This window comes from Ambystoma mexicanum, chromosome 4q (assembly GCF_040938575.1).
Source record: "Ambystoma mexicanum isolate Mex_15411 chromosome 4q, UKY_AmexF1_1, whole genome shotgun sequence".
NCBI lineage: Eukaryota > Metazoa > Chordata > Amphibia > Caudata > Ambystomatidae > Ambystoma > Ambystoma mexicanum.
Window position 1 is genome coordinate 1121433116 of NC_090928.1, and position 12014 is coordinate 1121445129.

At 44.6% G+C, this 12014-nt stretch overlaps 1 protein-coding gene across 3 annotated transcripts in view; it reads left to right on the forward strand.

Moving 5' to 3' along the window:
• TMEM63A (transmembrane protein 63A) overlaps positions 1–12014 on the forward strand; it is a 778572-nt gene that overhangs the window by 730447 nt on the left and 36111 nt on the right. For all 3 annotated transcript variants that reach the window (XM_069608694.1, XM_069608696.1, XM_069608695.1), the window contains one exon: positions 2873–2935. In XM_069608694.1, the coding sequence (XP_069464795.1) occupies positions 2873–2935 (63 nt within the window). The remainder of the gene's footprint in view (positions 1–2872; positions 2936–12014) is intronic.

Below are 12014 nucleotides of genomic sequence, written 5' to 3' on the forward strand. Positions count from 1 at the left end.
ATTTCTCATCTGACTCTACACACTGAATCTATTAGTTGCTTCCATGACCATCAGTCTGGCTTTAGAGAATCCTGAGGCATGGAAACTGCTCTCCTGAACACCCATGAAGACCTGCTCTCAAACCTTGACACTAACACTCCCTATTTCCTCATTCTCCTTGACCTCGCCTCCGCCTTTGACATGATTAACCACAACATCCTGATCTTACATCTACGTGATAACATGGGAATCACAGGTCAGGCTCTGGCATAGTTAACCTCCTTTCTCTCTGACCACCCATCCCAGGTGGAACTCAGAGCCTTCCCCTTGACTAACGCTCTCTCAACCAGTGGCGTTCTCCAGGGATCTAACCGATCCCCCTGGTTCTTCAACATCTGTATGGCTACTTTGGCATGTGTGTTTGCCACTTTCACCTCTAACTTTTACCTCTACGCAGACGACACACAACTCTGCTTTAGGCTACCCTCCAGGTTCATCTCTGACTGCTATTCAGTCATGGTGTGCTGCAAACGGCCTCTGCCTCAACGCCAGTAAGACTGAGATTGTTCACATTGGGACCCCTGCTCCTGCTTTCCCACTTTCACTCTGGCCGGCCTCCCTTGGCCCTGCGCCCGTGCCCTCCTGTGAGGACTCCACTCTCTCCTTCTCCTCCCACATTTCAGATATCTCTAAGAAAAAATCTAACTATCAGCTACACCTCAGAGATACTCTACCTTTTCTCACTTCCCCCAGTGGCTCACTGTCTCCAGAGCCCTGGTTCTCTCTAAGCTGGACTACTGCCACAGCCTCTTCTTCAACCTCTTTGCTTCTGCCCTGCACCCTCTGCAACTCATCCAGAACAGGACCGCAAGACTTATCCTTGGCCTCAACCCAGGGTCTGCATCTCTCCGGTGCTGAAATCCCTTCACTGGCTCCCGGTGGCTGCAAGGATCAAGTTCAAGACCCTCTGCATTGTCCACAAACCTTTCTGGGGCCTGGGACCTACCTACCTGCAACGTTGCCTCCCTAAATACTTTCCCTCTCGAGCCCTCCGCTCATCTACCTCCAACCTTCTGCGAGTGAGCCGGTTCTCCAAGCAGAGATTTGGAGGGAGATCCTTATCCTCGGCAGGTGCCTTCCTTTGGAACAGCCTCCCTGCTGCTCTCCATCTTGAGCCTGAACTTCTCAAGTTTCCGGAAACTCCTCAAGACCTTCCTCTTCTCCTCTTCCCTGCTAACCTAGCTCTCTACTTTAGACCACTCTCCCTTCTCTTTCCCACTCTCCCTCCTCTTCCCTACAGCGTTTGCTGACTGGCCGCCTGGTGTACCTCAGAGTCTCACAGGTCGCGGGCACCCCTGCCTGTCCTCTCTCGCACTTGCATCAGGGCCATACACCCTACCCACCCTTACTGCATTTGGGAATTACCCTCGAGAGTGGTCTCTCTGCACTTACCCCAGTCTACACCGGCTCGGTGCACTTTGACCCCTCCCTGTGACCTCCTGTGCACTTGCACGCTCTGAATGCACTGCACCTGAAGATTGTCTGTCTGTTCTCCCTTGTCTTCACCCCTAAATGCACGTGGTAAAAACTGCAGAATCTCCGTTCAGGCCCATTTGCTGTCTCAACTGTAAATATATTATATGCGCTCTGCTTGTGCAGATTATTATTGTCTCAGAATTTAATTTCAAGGTCACTGAGCAACCGTTTGTTTTTCCCCATGTCCCCACCCTCCTTCAGAGCTTAGAAACACTTGCCTATGTATAGGTGCTTTATGGTATTGTATGAAATTACCGACTATAAAAGTCCGACCCCACCAAAAGGCCTAAAACACACACCACGAAAAGTTCTAACTATCAAAAGTTCAAACTTTTCGTGGTGTGTCTTTAGGTTTTTCGGTGGGGTCGGACCTGGGGCTGCGGGGGACATCCCGCCAGCACCCCGCCAAATGAAAACAAAAAAGCTGGGGCTACGGGGGTGTCCCCCACAATACCCTGCCCACTATGCTATACAGTATAGTGAGCGGGGTGTTGCGAGGGGCACCCCCTAGCACACCCGAGAAAATATAAATAAATAAAATGGGGGCTCCGCGGGTGTCTCCCGCAACATTCCACTTACTATACTTTGCAGTATAATGAGCAGGGGTTATGGGGGAAACCCCTGCAGCTGCCCAAAAAGAAAAAAAAGAAAAGGACCCTGCGGCGCTGCTTCCTGATTACAGAAGTGAAAGGGAACTGGCGCTGCAGGGACTCAGCGCGTCTTCAAAGGTAAGTAGGGTGTGGGTGGGGATGTGTTGGTGGTGTGGGTGGGGGTGTGTTGTGGGTTGGGGAGTGGGTTTGTAGGGGTTTTTAATATATATTCGCATGGGAAATGTACAAACCTTTTGTGGTTCGTACATTTCTCATGCAAAGTTTTCTGTCGCAGTAAAAGCAGTCTCGGTCGGATCACGCAGATCCCGTTTTATAAATAAACATTACCATTACTGAAATGTGTATCGACTTCTTATGGCAATAGTGCTATATGAATCCAATAAATAAAAATGCAAATCAAATGTTCGTTAATGCTCTTAGTACGTGCTCAGAGGTAAAAAAGAAGCTGCCACTGCTGACTTAAGTTTCAAATATACCCATTTGTTTTACATCATATACTTGTTGTGAAATGTTAGCTTGCAGAGCGTGTGGTTACGACATCATGACAAGTATATTGAAGTGAGCTATGCAGTACATCCAAAGAGACCACTGTCTGATTGGCTGGTTGAGGCGGTCTTACATCACATGGATCAGAGTTGTGACCAGCAGGCTTTTATCTTCCGTCAGTGCCCTCTTTCAAAGCATTCTGATTGGTCAGTTTGTGGCTTGTGTGCGTGCATATTCTAATGTATTTGTATTTTTTATAGGTTGATGAACCGCCACATGAATCCAAGGGTTTAAAGCAAGAAGGACGACCTCGGAAAGCTAATGTAAGCACATTTATTTAGATTTATTTTTCTTCAAATGTGAATCTTTTATTAGTTGAATAATTCTGTGCTAAAAGTTGTTGAAGGTTGTGGGCACAGGGCATGCATCGGGCATGCATCTGAGTTTGATCCCAAGACTGACCTGCTCTGTATGTGCAGTAGTTGCTGTTTCTTGCTGCATGTTTTTTTTTTTCTTTTAAAGCAAACATGCAGGACAACCTCATACAAGGATCATCAGATGAACCCATTTTGTTTTTCAAGTTTTCTGGTCACTAAAAGCAGATTATGCCTTTGCAAAGACGAGAAAGCTGACATGTACACACTGAATAATTTGAATTTTATGTATAGAAAGCCAGGCTAATCAGTACAGTGTAAATTGGATAAGTACTAGAATGATGTAGTATTTCAGGGTGCTTCGTCCTCGATGGCAAGTTGAAAGAAGTGCAAATTCGCAGTTTTGCGCAGAAATGCATTTCTTCATTTAATTTACTCTTGTTTTACCATTTTTAATTTGTATTTTACATTATATAAGTGAAGAAAGACTTATCAAACATTAATACAGGTGGAACATAGATGCATATGTAGAACACGCCATTGAATATCAGTCGATACAACATTTGCTGTCAATAAATTTAAAGGCAGAACATAGTGCAAATAAGAATTCATCGTTTGTTTTGTTATTTAGGTTTCCTGCTGCTTCTAATAGTTGTCACAATCAGTGTTATTACCCATGTTAGAGACTATTGTGACAACAGGGTGTATACTTATCAACCTAAGTATGATGAAGTTTCTCGATCTAGAAATAGTAGCATAGTATCCTCACCCGCCAGCTCCGAAGTTGACAGTGATGGTGAGAGACCTAGTAACAACGGAGACGCTGAAAATGCATCTAGTATTAATGAGTTAAATCCCTCTGACGTCTCTGAGATCCCAACAGGTGTACATGAAATAACCACGCAACCCTCTGCTTTTTTAGAACAGATACAACGATACAAAAAAGGCAACAGTCACGCGGCCTTAGCTGCCATGAAAAAAGTCAGGTTCCAAACGCCCCTGGTCACAAATATCACAACCCCAGACCCAAGCCTCGGGGCACAAGGGGTGGCCAATCAGACCGGCGTAAACGCCCCTCCCATACAACGCAGAGTAACCAGAGCATCATACCAACAAACATTGAGGAATCAGACAAGATAGATCTGATTTACAATTTGAGCAGCTACCCACCCTCTTCTGATGAACGTTCAATCCTTAACAAAGGATTGTCGTTCGCTCCTTCTGCATTTAATGAATTTGTACAGATCCAAATTGACTTGTTCAAATTTATTCGCAAACTAAAATTAAAAAAATACTTTTCTACCCAAGTTAAGTATTTTAAAACCAAGCCCCACGTACACCTTCCTTCGGATATCACATTGCAAACCATGCTCAGCACACATGTACTCCTGTCCCTTAATGAATGTGAACATGATCCTAGCATAAATGTCATGGATTTACTCCAAGATCTTAATATTCAACAGCAAAGTTTGAAAATAAAAGAATTATCGAACAAATCGAAATGTGTTCCCATGTTTCCTAAAGATAATCTTATTGATACTTTCCATCAAGCAATAGCTAACGACATTCATACCTTGCAAGATACTTCCAAAAGAAAGACCAAATGTAAAAACAACTTATCTGACAAAGAGCAAAAAGCCTTGCGCAAGTAATGTATCTATCAAGGAGGCAGATAAAGGGGGCAATGTAGTAATTTTGGATAAAGTGGACTATATTTCAATGGGATTTGAGCATTTGAATTCCCCGTGCATCCATACCCCATGCCTCACCTATGGGCAACAGTAAATTTAATAGTGTCCAAATGGTATACATGTGGCCTTCTAACAAGATGTTGAGAAACAATTTTTAATTATGAATGGTCCGGTGATGCCCACAGCCTACTTCCTGCCCAAGAATCATAAATCTTTTGATAAAATACCGGAGGGGAGACCCATTTTGAGTGGTGACGGTGGCATACTTGAACCGATCTCAATTTATACTAACAAATGTCTTGCACCATTGGTAAATACCATTCCCACATTTATTTGTGATACTATGCACATCCTTCAAATACTTGACCAACTTCCAGTGATACCTAATTTGTTGTTAGTCACGCTTGATGTGAAAGCTTTGTACACCTCAATAGATCATCAGCAAGCAGTTGCCAGTATTGACTATATATTTCGTAAACACCCCGCTTCATTTTTTGAACACATTGAGATGATGAAAGATTTGTTATTATGCGTGCTTTCCAACAACATGTTTCTATTTAATAACACCTATTATAGACAGCTAATTGGCATAGTGAAGGGGGCCAGCTATGCCCCAGCACTAGCCAATATCTTTATGCACCACTATGAGCAACAGTTTGTCTTCACTAATGTTTCCTTTTTACCACACGTCTATATGTGGAAAAGATATATAGATTATGTGATTCTGGTATGGAACGGGTCAATTGAATGTTTAAATGATTTTGTGACTTACTTAAACGCTAATGATTGGGGCCTCGTATTTACACATATATTCAGTAACACCAGCATAAATGTTCTTGACTTATCAATTAGCATTTCAGACACGAGTTTCATTACCAAGACTTTTTGTAAATCAACTTCTGTAAATGCAATCTTACATGCCAGCAGTTGTCATAAGACATCAGTCATATCCAACATACCTAAAGGGGAATTTGTTCGAGCCAGACATAATTGCTCTAAAAATGAGGATTTCTCTGATGAATGTGAATTGATACAACAAAGATTCCTGGCAAGAGGATACAATGTCCGGACACTTCACAAGGCCAAACAGGCTGTTGCATGTATGAAGAGGGTGGACCTACACACACACATACATCAGATAGCCAAAAACTCATATTCATCACTAGGTTCAATGCAGACAGTTATAAGCTATACAGCATAGTTCAAAGACATTGGCATCTCCTTCAGTTAGACAGAGATATCACTCCATGGTTGGATTCTACACCTAATTTTATTTATACTAAAGCTGGCAATCTCAGGAATATACTTTCTCCCTCTTTTATGCCAATTATACAACATAAACATACTTGGCTACATCAGCCACTTACGAATGGCTTCTACAAATGTGGGGGTTGTTCGATGTGTGCCTTTGCATTTGAAACGTCCAAAATAGAATTTGGCCACTTGGGCACACACAAGGTTAATTCCTTCATCAATTGCAACACAAATATTGTGTGTATTGTATTCTATGCACATGTGGACAGCGCTATATTGGCAGCACTATTTGTCCTCTGAAGATTAGAATTAGGGAACATCTGTCGACCATTTCTAACCATGATTCTAAATATCCGCTGGCCATACACTGGCAACAAGCACACAAATTGGATAACAAAGCATTGATTAAATTCACAGGGATGGCTAAAGTGTCCTTACCTCAGCGTGGAGGCAACCTTGTCCTAAAACTTAGGCAATTGGAAGCTCGCCTTATCTGTCAATACCGCACTGTAGCACATAGCCTCAATACCGACCATGAACTATCTGTATTTTTGTGATGAATAGTCATGGTTTCCATGTACTGTATTTACACTAAAAGATGTATGTAATTGTGTAATTCTGTCCTTTATCCATTGTTGGCCATATCATTAGCCTTGATGACTCAATGAAACCAATTGGGATTTTTATTATAGAGTAGAAATCGACCAAGTACGAATAATTAGCTCATATCAAATACATTTTGGGGTAATTTCGTAATAAACAGTCCGGCTTGACTGGTATTCTGCAGTCACCATCTGCTAATGTGTTACTTTTGATGGGTACAATTGCAGGGTGCCCTGGAATAAGTCAATACCTGTACACAAAAGGGTACCTTTTAGTTACTTGGGTTATTCATATTTTGCTCGCACTAAGATTTAGCTTTCAAGCGTATTTCTTTTACTGCCCTCGCCTTACTTATTCTTTTCCTTTTTCATTTTGTATAATCAGGTTATATGTACTTTTTCCAACCTTTTCCTAACTATCCCCTTTTGACTCTTACTGGCTCACGCCTGCAAATTGCATTCTATTTGCGCCTTTTAGATCTGTGTGTTTAATTTCCAATGCTTACCAGAGCAACCTTCCTTGCACTAATATACAATACGCGCACTCCCAACATGGCGGCTTGAACGGGACGTAACGTTGTACCGCGGTATGGCTCAGCGCGTCCCTCACTTTTTAATACCCAGCATGGGCTGCTCCTGGCGGGCTTCAGTTCCTGACTTGCAGCGGAGACGCTGGTAAGTTCAGTCATTGCGCGTAGAACCCCAGCCCGTTTATGAGGGTTTCATGAGTGCATTAGACCGCCTGACGGACTCAATTTATGTGCTAAGTAGTGCGATTGTTCTTTTCTTCTCCTCTCTACGTTAATGAACACCTACCAATTGAACAATTAATACGATACGTAACTTCGTCCAGACACAGCAGGTTTATCTCAGTGCCTAATTTGCAACAGCAATAATATAGGTATGTTTTATTTATCTATTCTCCAATTATTTTCACAAATGTATGCATGCATTGGCATGGACAGTTAATTAACCGTTTTAGAATCACATTGAATTTCTAATACAATTTAATTCGATTTTTAGAGGAGCCCTTGATTTGTCACAATATTTGTTTCATTTTTACACCAATACATGGGTAAGTGATTTACCTTACTCACATCATTGCCAATTCTAGCACTAACTGGATTATAGATTCTTAAACACAAAATGTGTGTTTTTAGTGACCTGTGCCAGGTTTTCAAGACTTCAAGGTACACCCTTTTCTTTTAAAATTTACTTACCAACTTTACACAAGTCTGATTGTATGACCAACGCTGGAACCTATGCTAATTTAGCTTTTTATCTATTTTTTTATTTCTTTATTCTTATGCACCGACCACAAATCGGACATACACACACCACAAATTGGCAATTCAATATCCTTTTTTTCAATTGACATAACTTGACAACATGCTTCTTGATGTATAAACATGATGACAACCTTTAGTTTTGATTGGCCTGCACCAATGGTCTGAAATAACCACCTAATGTGCCTTGTCTTTTGGTTTTGGGACCTTGATATATTGTATGAATCAATACTATTTGCATCTTATAGTTTTCATTGTCAATCAATGTGCAGCCTCAGAAGAAGAGCTTCTCAGCTCGAAACACGTGTCTGGCTGCACTGTCTTTCGATTAAAATAGCAAATACTCTTGCTTTATCTTTTCATTTTTGTTTGTGTGCGCAGTGTGATTGCAAACAACCCCCTTTCTTGAGTTTACTTAACCAGTGGGAAACTTGGCAGATGCCCACTACTACCTGCTCTCACCTGCAACCCATCCAAACCAATTTAATTCACGAGTCATTGCGTTGGACCTCACCAGTCCCTGGCTGCCACTCTTTCTGTTCTATCAACCTTAGAAACATGAACAGCCGAGCCGGCCTTGCCATGGAATTCCAATTTGTGAAGTGCAGGTTGGCACTGTGTGAGAGACCAGCGCTTAACTTGTGAGCTATCCACCCTGATATTAATACACTAGATCCCTGCAGCTTGCTGTCCCAAGCTCATCCCCTAGATGGGTGCGGTGCTGGCCGGATCAGTTATAGTTATTTAACATAAGGGTTGGAGATATGTCTGCCAGATCGCACCACACATGGCATCATTCCCTCTCATATGGGATGTTATTTGTTCCATTATTGCAAGTCATCCTCTTCACTCAAAGGACTCCGCAAATTCGACCACATCACCCTCACCCGTGTCAAACTGCACTGGCTCCTGCTGCAAGCCTGTATCATTTTCAAATCCTGATGCACCATATGCAAGGCTGTCACCCTGAAGTCCCCAAGCTACCTCACTGAAAAACTCAGTATCTCCGGAGGCCTACGATCCACCAGAAGAAAGGACATGTGCAGACTTGAAGTCTGCTGGTGCAGGAAGGAAAGAACCAGAAGACAGGCCTTCTCTGTCTATGCCACAAGACTCTGGAATCTTCTCCCTATTAACATCTGAGTTGCCACCTTGCTTCTACAGTTCAGGAAGGAGCTCTTCAAGGAATGACTCCTCTGTAACACCTAGGTCCATACACGGTCCACTTCCCACTTTACCTGAGACTGGGTGTTGTGATCCCCATTGTTTCCTCCCCTGGTTACTTGTAGATCTATTGCTGGCTGTTTCCCCTCCCTCCCCTATTGTACGATCCCACTCCCTTGATTTAATGCTCCCTAGCCTTATTCTTCCCCCATGATTGTAAAGCGCTCCATTGCTTCCTGAATCTAGGTCTGCACTCATTCAAACCCTGATATTAATAACCCAACTTTGTTTTCTTTTAGTTTTTTCCTTTTCTCTGTATTCTTTTTTTTCCATTTTGTCATAATCTGTCAGGTATGTAAAACTGTTACCAGTCAGATGTCTTGTTAAAGAACATCACCATTTGTGACAGCTCTGAGCTATTTTTGAGGCACCAGGCTGATCCTTCCAAAGACCTAATATGTTCCGAAAAGACACTCCTCCCCTCCCAACACTTCAGTGTGTTTAATAACCTAAAACAAATCTTCTGCTGTATCGGGTTGACATTTAAATTGATGTTGATCTGTAGAATGTTTGCTAAAATGTGTAGCAAGATATTTTCCTGGATGTCTAGACCCAGGTTGTACCAAGTATTGACACTGTAGGAGTAAAGATCAGGTCCTAGTCAAGGGGATATGAAATTGTATTTATAACGCGCCTTTACACTAGTGTTTCTAGGCGCCACAAGGTAAGGGAGGGAGTGTGACGGCGATAAGTGCAGGGGGAAGGGAGTGGTGGACATGCATGGGAGAGGGTAGTGGGAAGTTCAGTCGTGGCCAGAAGGCTCTGGGTAAGTGCGGCTCTGGCTAAGTGCAAGTCGGCTGGAGGGCTGCAGGGGTTACAGATTACAGCCCCTTAAGTGCGCAGTAGGCCAGACGGCAGTGCATGGAGGACTGGTCGTAGAGGAGCCTGGTACCCAGTAAGACTCTGAGGGCACCAAGCAACTAGTCAGCGCATCAGACAGGAAAGTTAGCAGGGGAGTGAGAGAGAGGAGGCAGAGGAAAAAAAGAGGGTCTTGAGCTGCTTCCGGCCCTTCAGGTGGTACGGCTTCAGTCTGGAAGGGGCAGGGAGGCCGTTCCCGAGGGAGGCACCTGCAGAGGAGAGAGATCTACCCCCACCCCCACTCTCTGCCTGGAGTAGCGTCTGACCCTCGGAGAGTTGGAGGTAGCTGAGCGAAGGGCTTGAGAAGGAAGGAAGGTATTTTGGAAGAGAGAGTTGGTTGTAGTACGGGCCTCAGTCCCAGAAAGCCTTGTGGACGATGCAGAGGGTTTTGAACTTGAACTTTGCAGCCACTGGGAGGCAGTGGAGCGATTTCAGGGCTGGAGAGATACAGTCCCTGGGCTGAGGCCAAGGACAAGTATCGCAGTCCTGTTCTGGATTAGTTGCAGCGGGTGGAGAGTAGAGGAAGGCAGGCTGAGAAAGAGGCTGTTGCAGTATTCCAACCTAGAGAGAACCAGGGCTCTGAAGACAGTGAGCTTCTGGGGGAAGTGAGAAAAGGAAGAAAACCTCTGAGGAGGTGCAGCTGGTAGTGGGCCTTCTTGGCAAGGTCCGTGATGTGAGGAGAGAAGGAGAGAGTGGAGTCGAAGATGACACCAAGGTTTTTTGCTCCACAGGAAGGCGAAGGAAGAGGGCCCAAGCAGGGCGGCCAGAGTGAGAACAGGAAAGCGGAAACAGGGGTCCCAATGAGAAGGATCTCAGTCTTACTGGCTTTAAGGCAGAGATTGTTGGAGGCACACAAATCCTGAATAGGGGCTAGACAGTCAGGAATGAGCAAGAGAGGAGAGGAGGCTGAGGGGAGCCTGAAACAGAGCAGCGTGTCATCCAAATAACACTGAAAGTTAGAGAAAGTAGAGATTAGGTGCGCCAAAGGGGCCAAGTAGACATTGAAGAGCCAGGGTGAGAGGTTTGAGCCCTGGGGAACACCACATGTTGAGAGGGAGGTGTTGGAAAGAAAGGATTCAAGTTGGACTTGGGAGGGTCAGTCCAGTAAGAAGGAGGACAACCACTCCAAGGCCTGATCCGTCATGCCCAGGATCTCACAGAGTCGATTGATCAATGTGGTATGATTGACTGTGTCAAAAGCAAAGGAAAGGTCAAGGAGGATGAGGACGGAAGGAAGGCTTGAATCGCGATTAGTGAGCAGATCTTCATGGGTGTTCAGGAGAGCAGTTTCTGTGCCCCTGACTGCTCTGAAGCTAGACTGATGGTCATGGACCCAACAAACAGATTCAGTGTGGAAAGTAAGCTGGAGATGGCCAGCATTTCCAGGAGTTTGCCCAGGAAAGGAGTGATGGAGATCGGGCGATAGTTTGCCGGACAGGTAGGATCGGCAGAAGGCTTTTTAAGGAGGGGGTGCACAAAGGAGTGCTTGAGGAGAGAGGGGAAAGTTCCAGTAGCAAAATAGTGATTGCAGAAATTGGCCAACGCTGGGGCGAGGGTGTCAATGGTTCAGTTCTTGAGGGTTCTAGAGGAGCACCAGTTTCCCACCAGTAGTTGGCCTTAAGCTAGTTTGTCATACAGGTCCCAATGCCACCCTTTGGGTCCTCTCTCTCTCACGCTGCTTAAGATGCTCCAAATCTCTTACAACTCTTCCATCATCTTCACTTCTTTGGGCATTTTATTATTACACATATGGTTTCCCAATTCACTCCTTACTCTCCCACCTTCTTCACCCCTCTGGGCCCCTTCACCCCTTTGGTTACTTTCTTCATAACTACAACTGTTCTCCACTTCTCCCCTGTCTCTGCCACTTTCTGGACCTACCTTCCTCCAACTTTGTGGGTGGGACCTCCTCCTCCCAGCCCACTGGGTCTCTTAACTCCACACATTCACCTAGGTCCTCTTTGCAGCCCAGTCTACTGCTCTTCCCAGGCTCCAAGGGCTCTGCTCCAGTCTCCTGCTCTCCCCAGTCTCAAGGCACTCTGCGCCAGTCTCCTGCTCTCCCCAGGGGCTCTGTGCCAGTCTCCTGCTCTCCACAGACTCCAGGGGTTCTGCG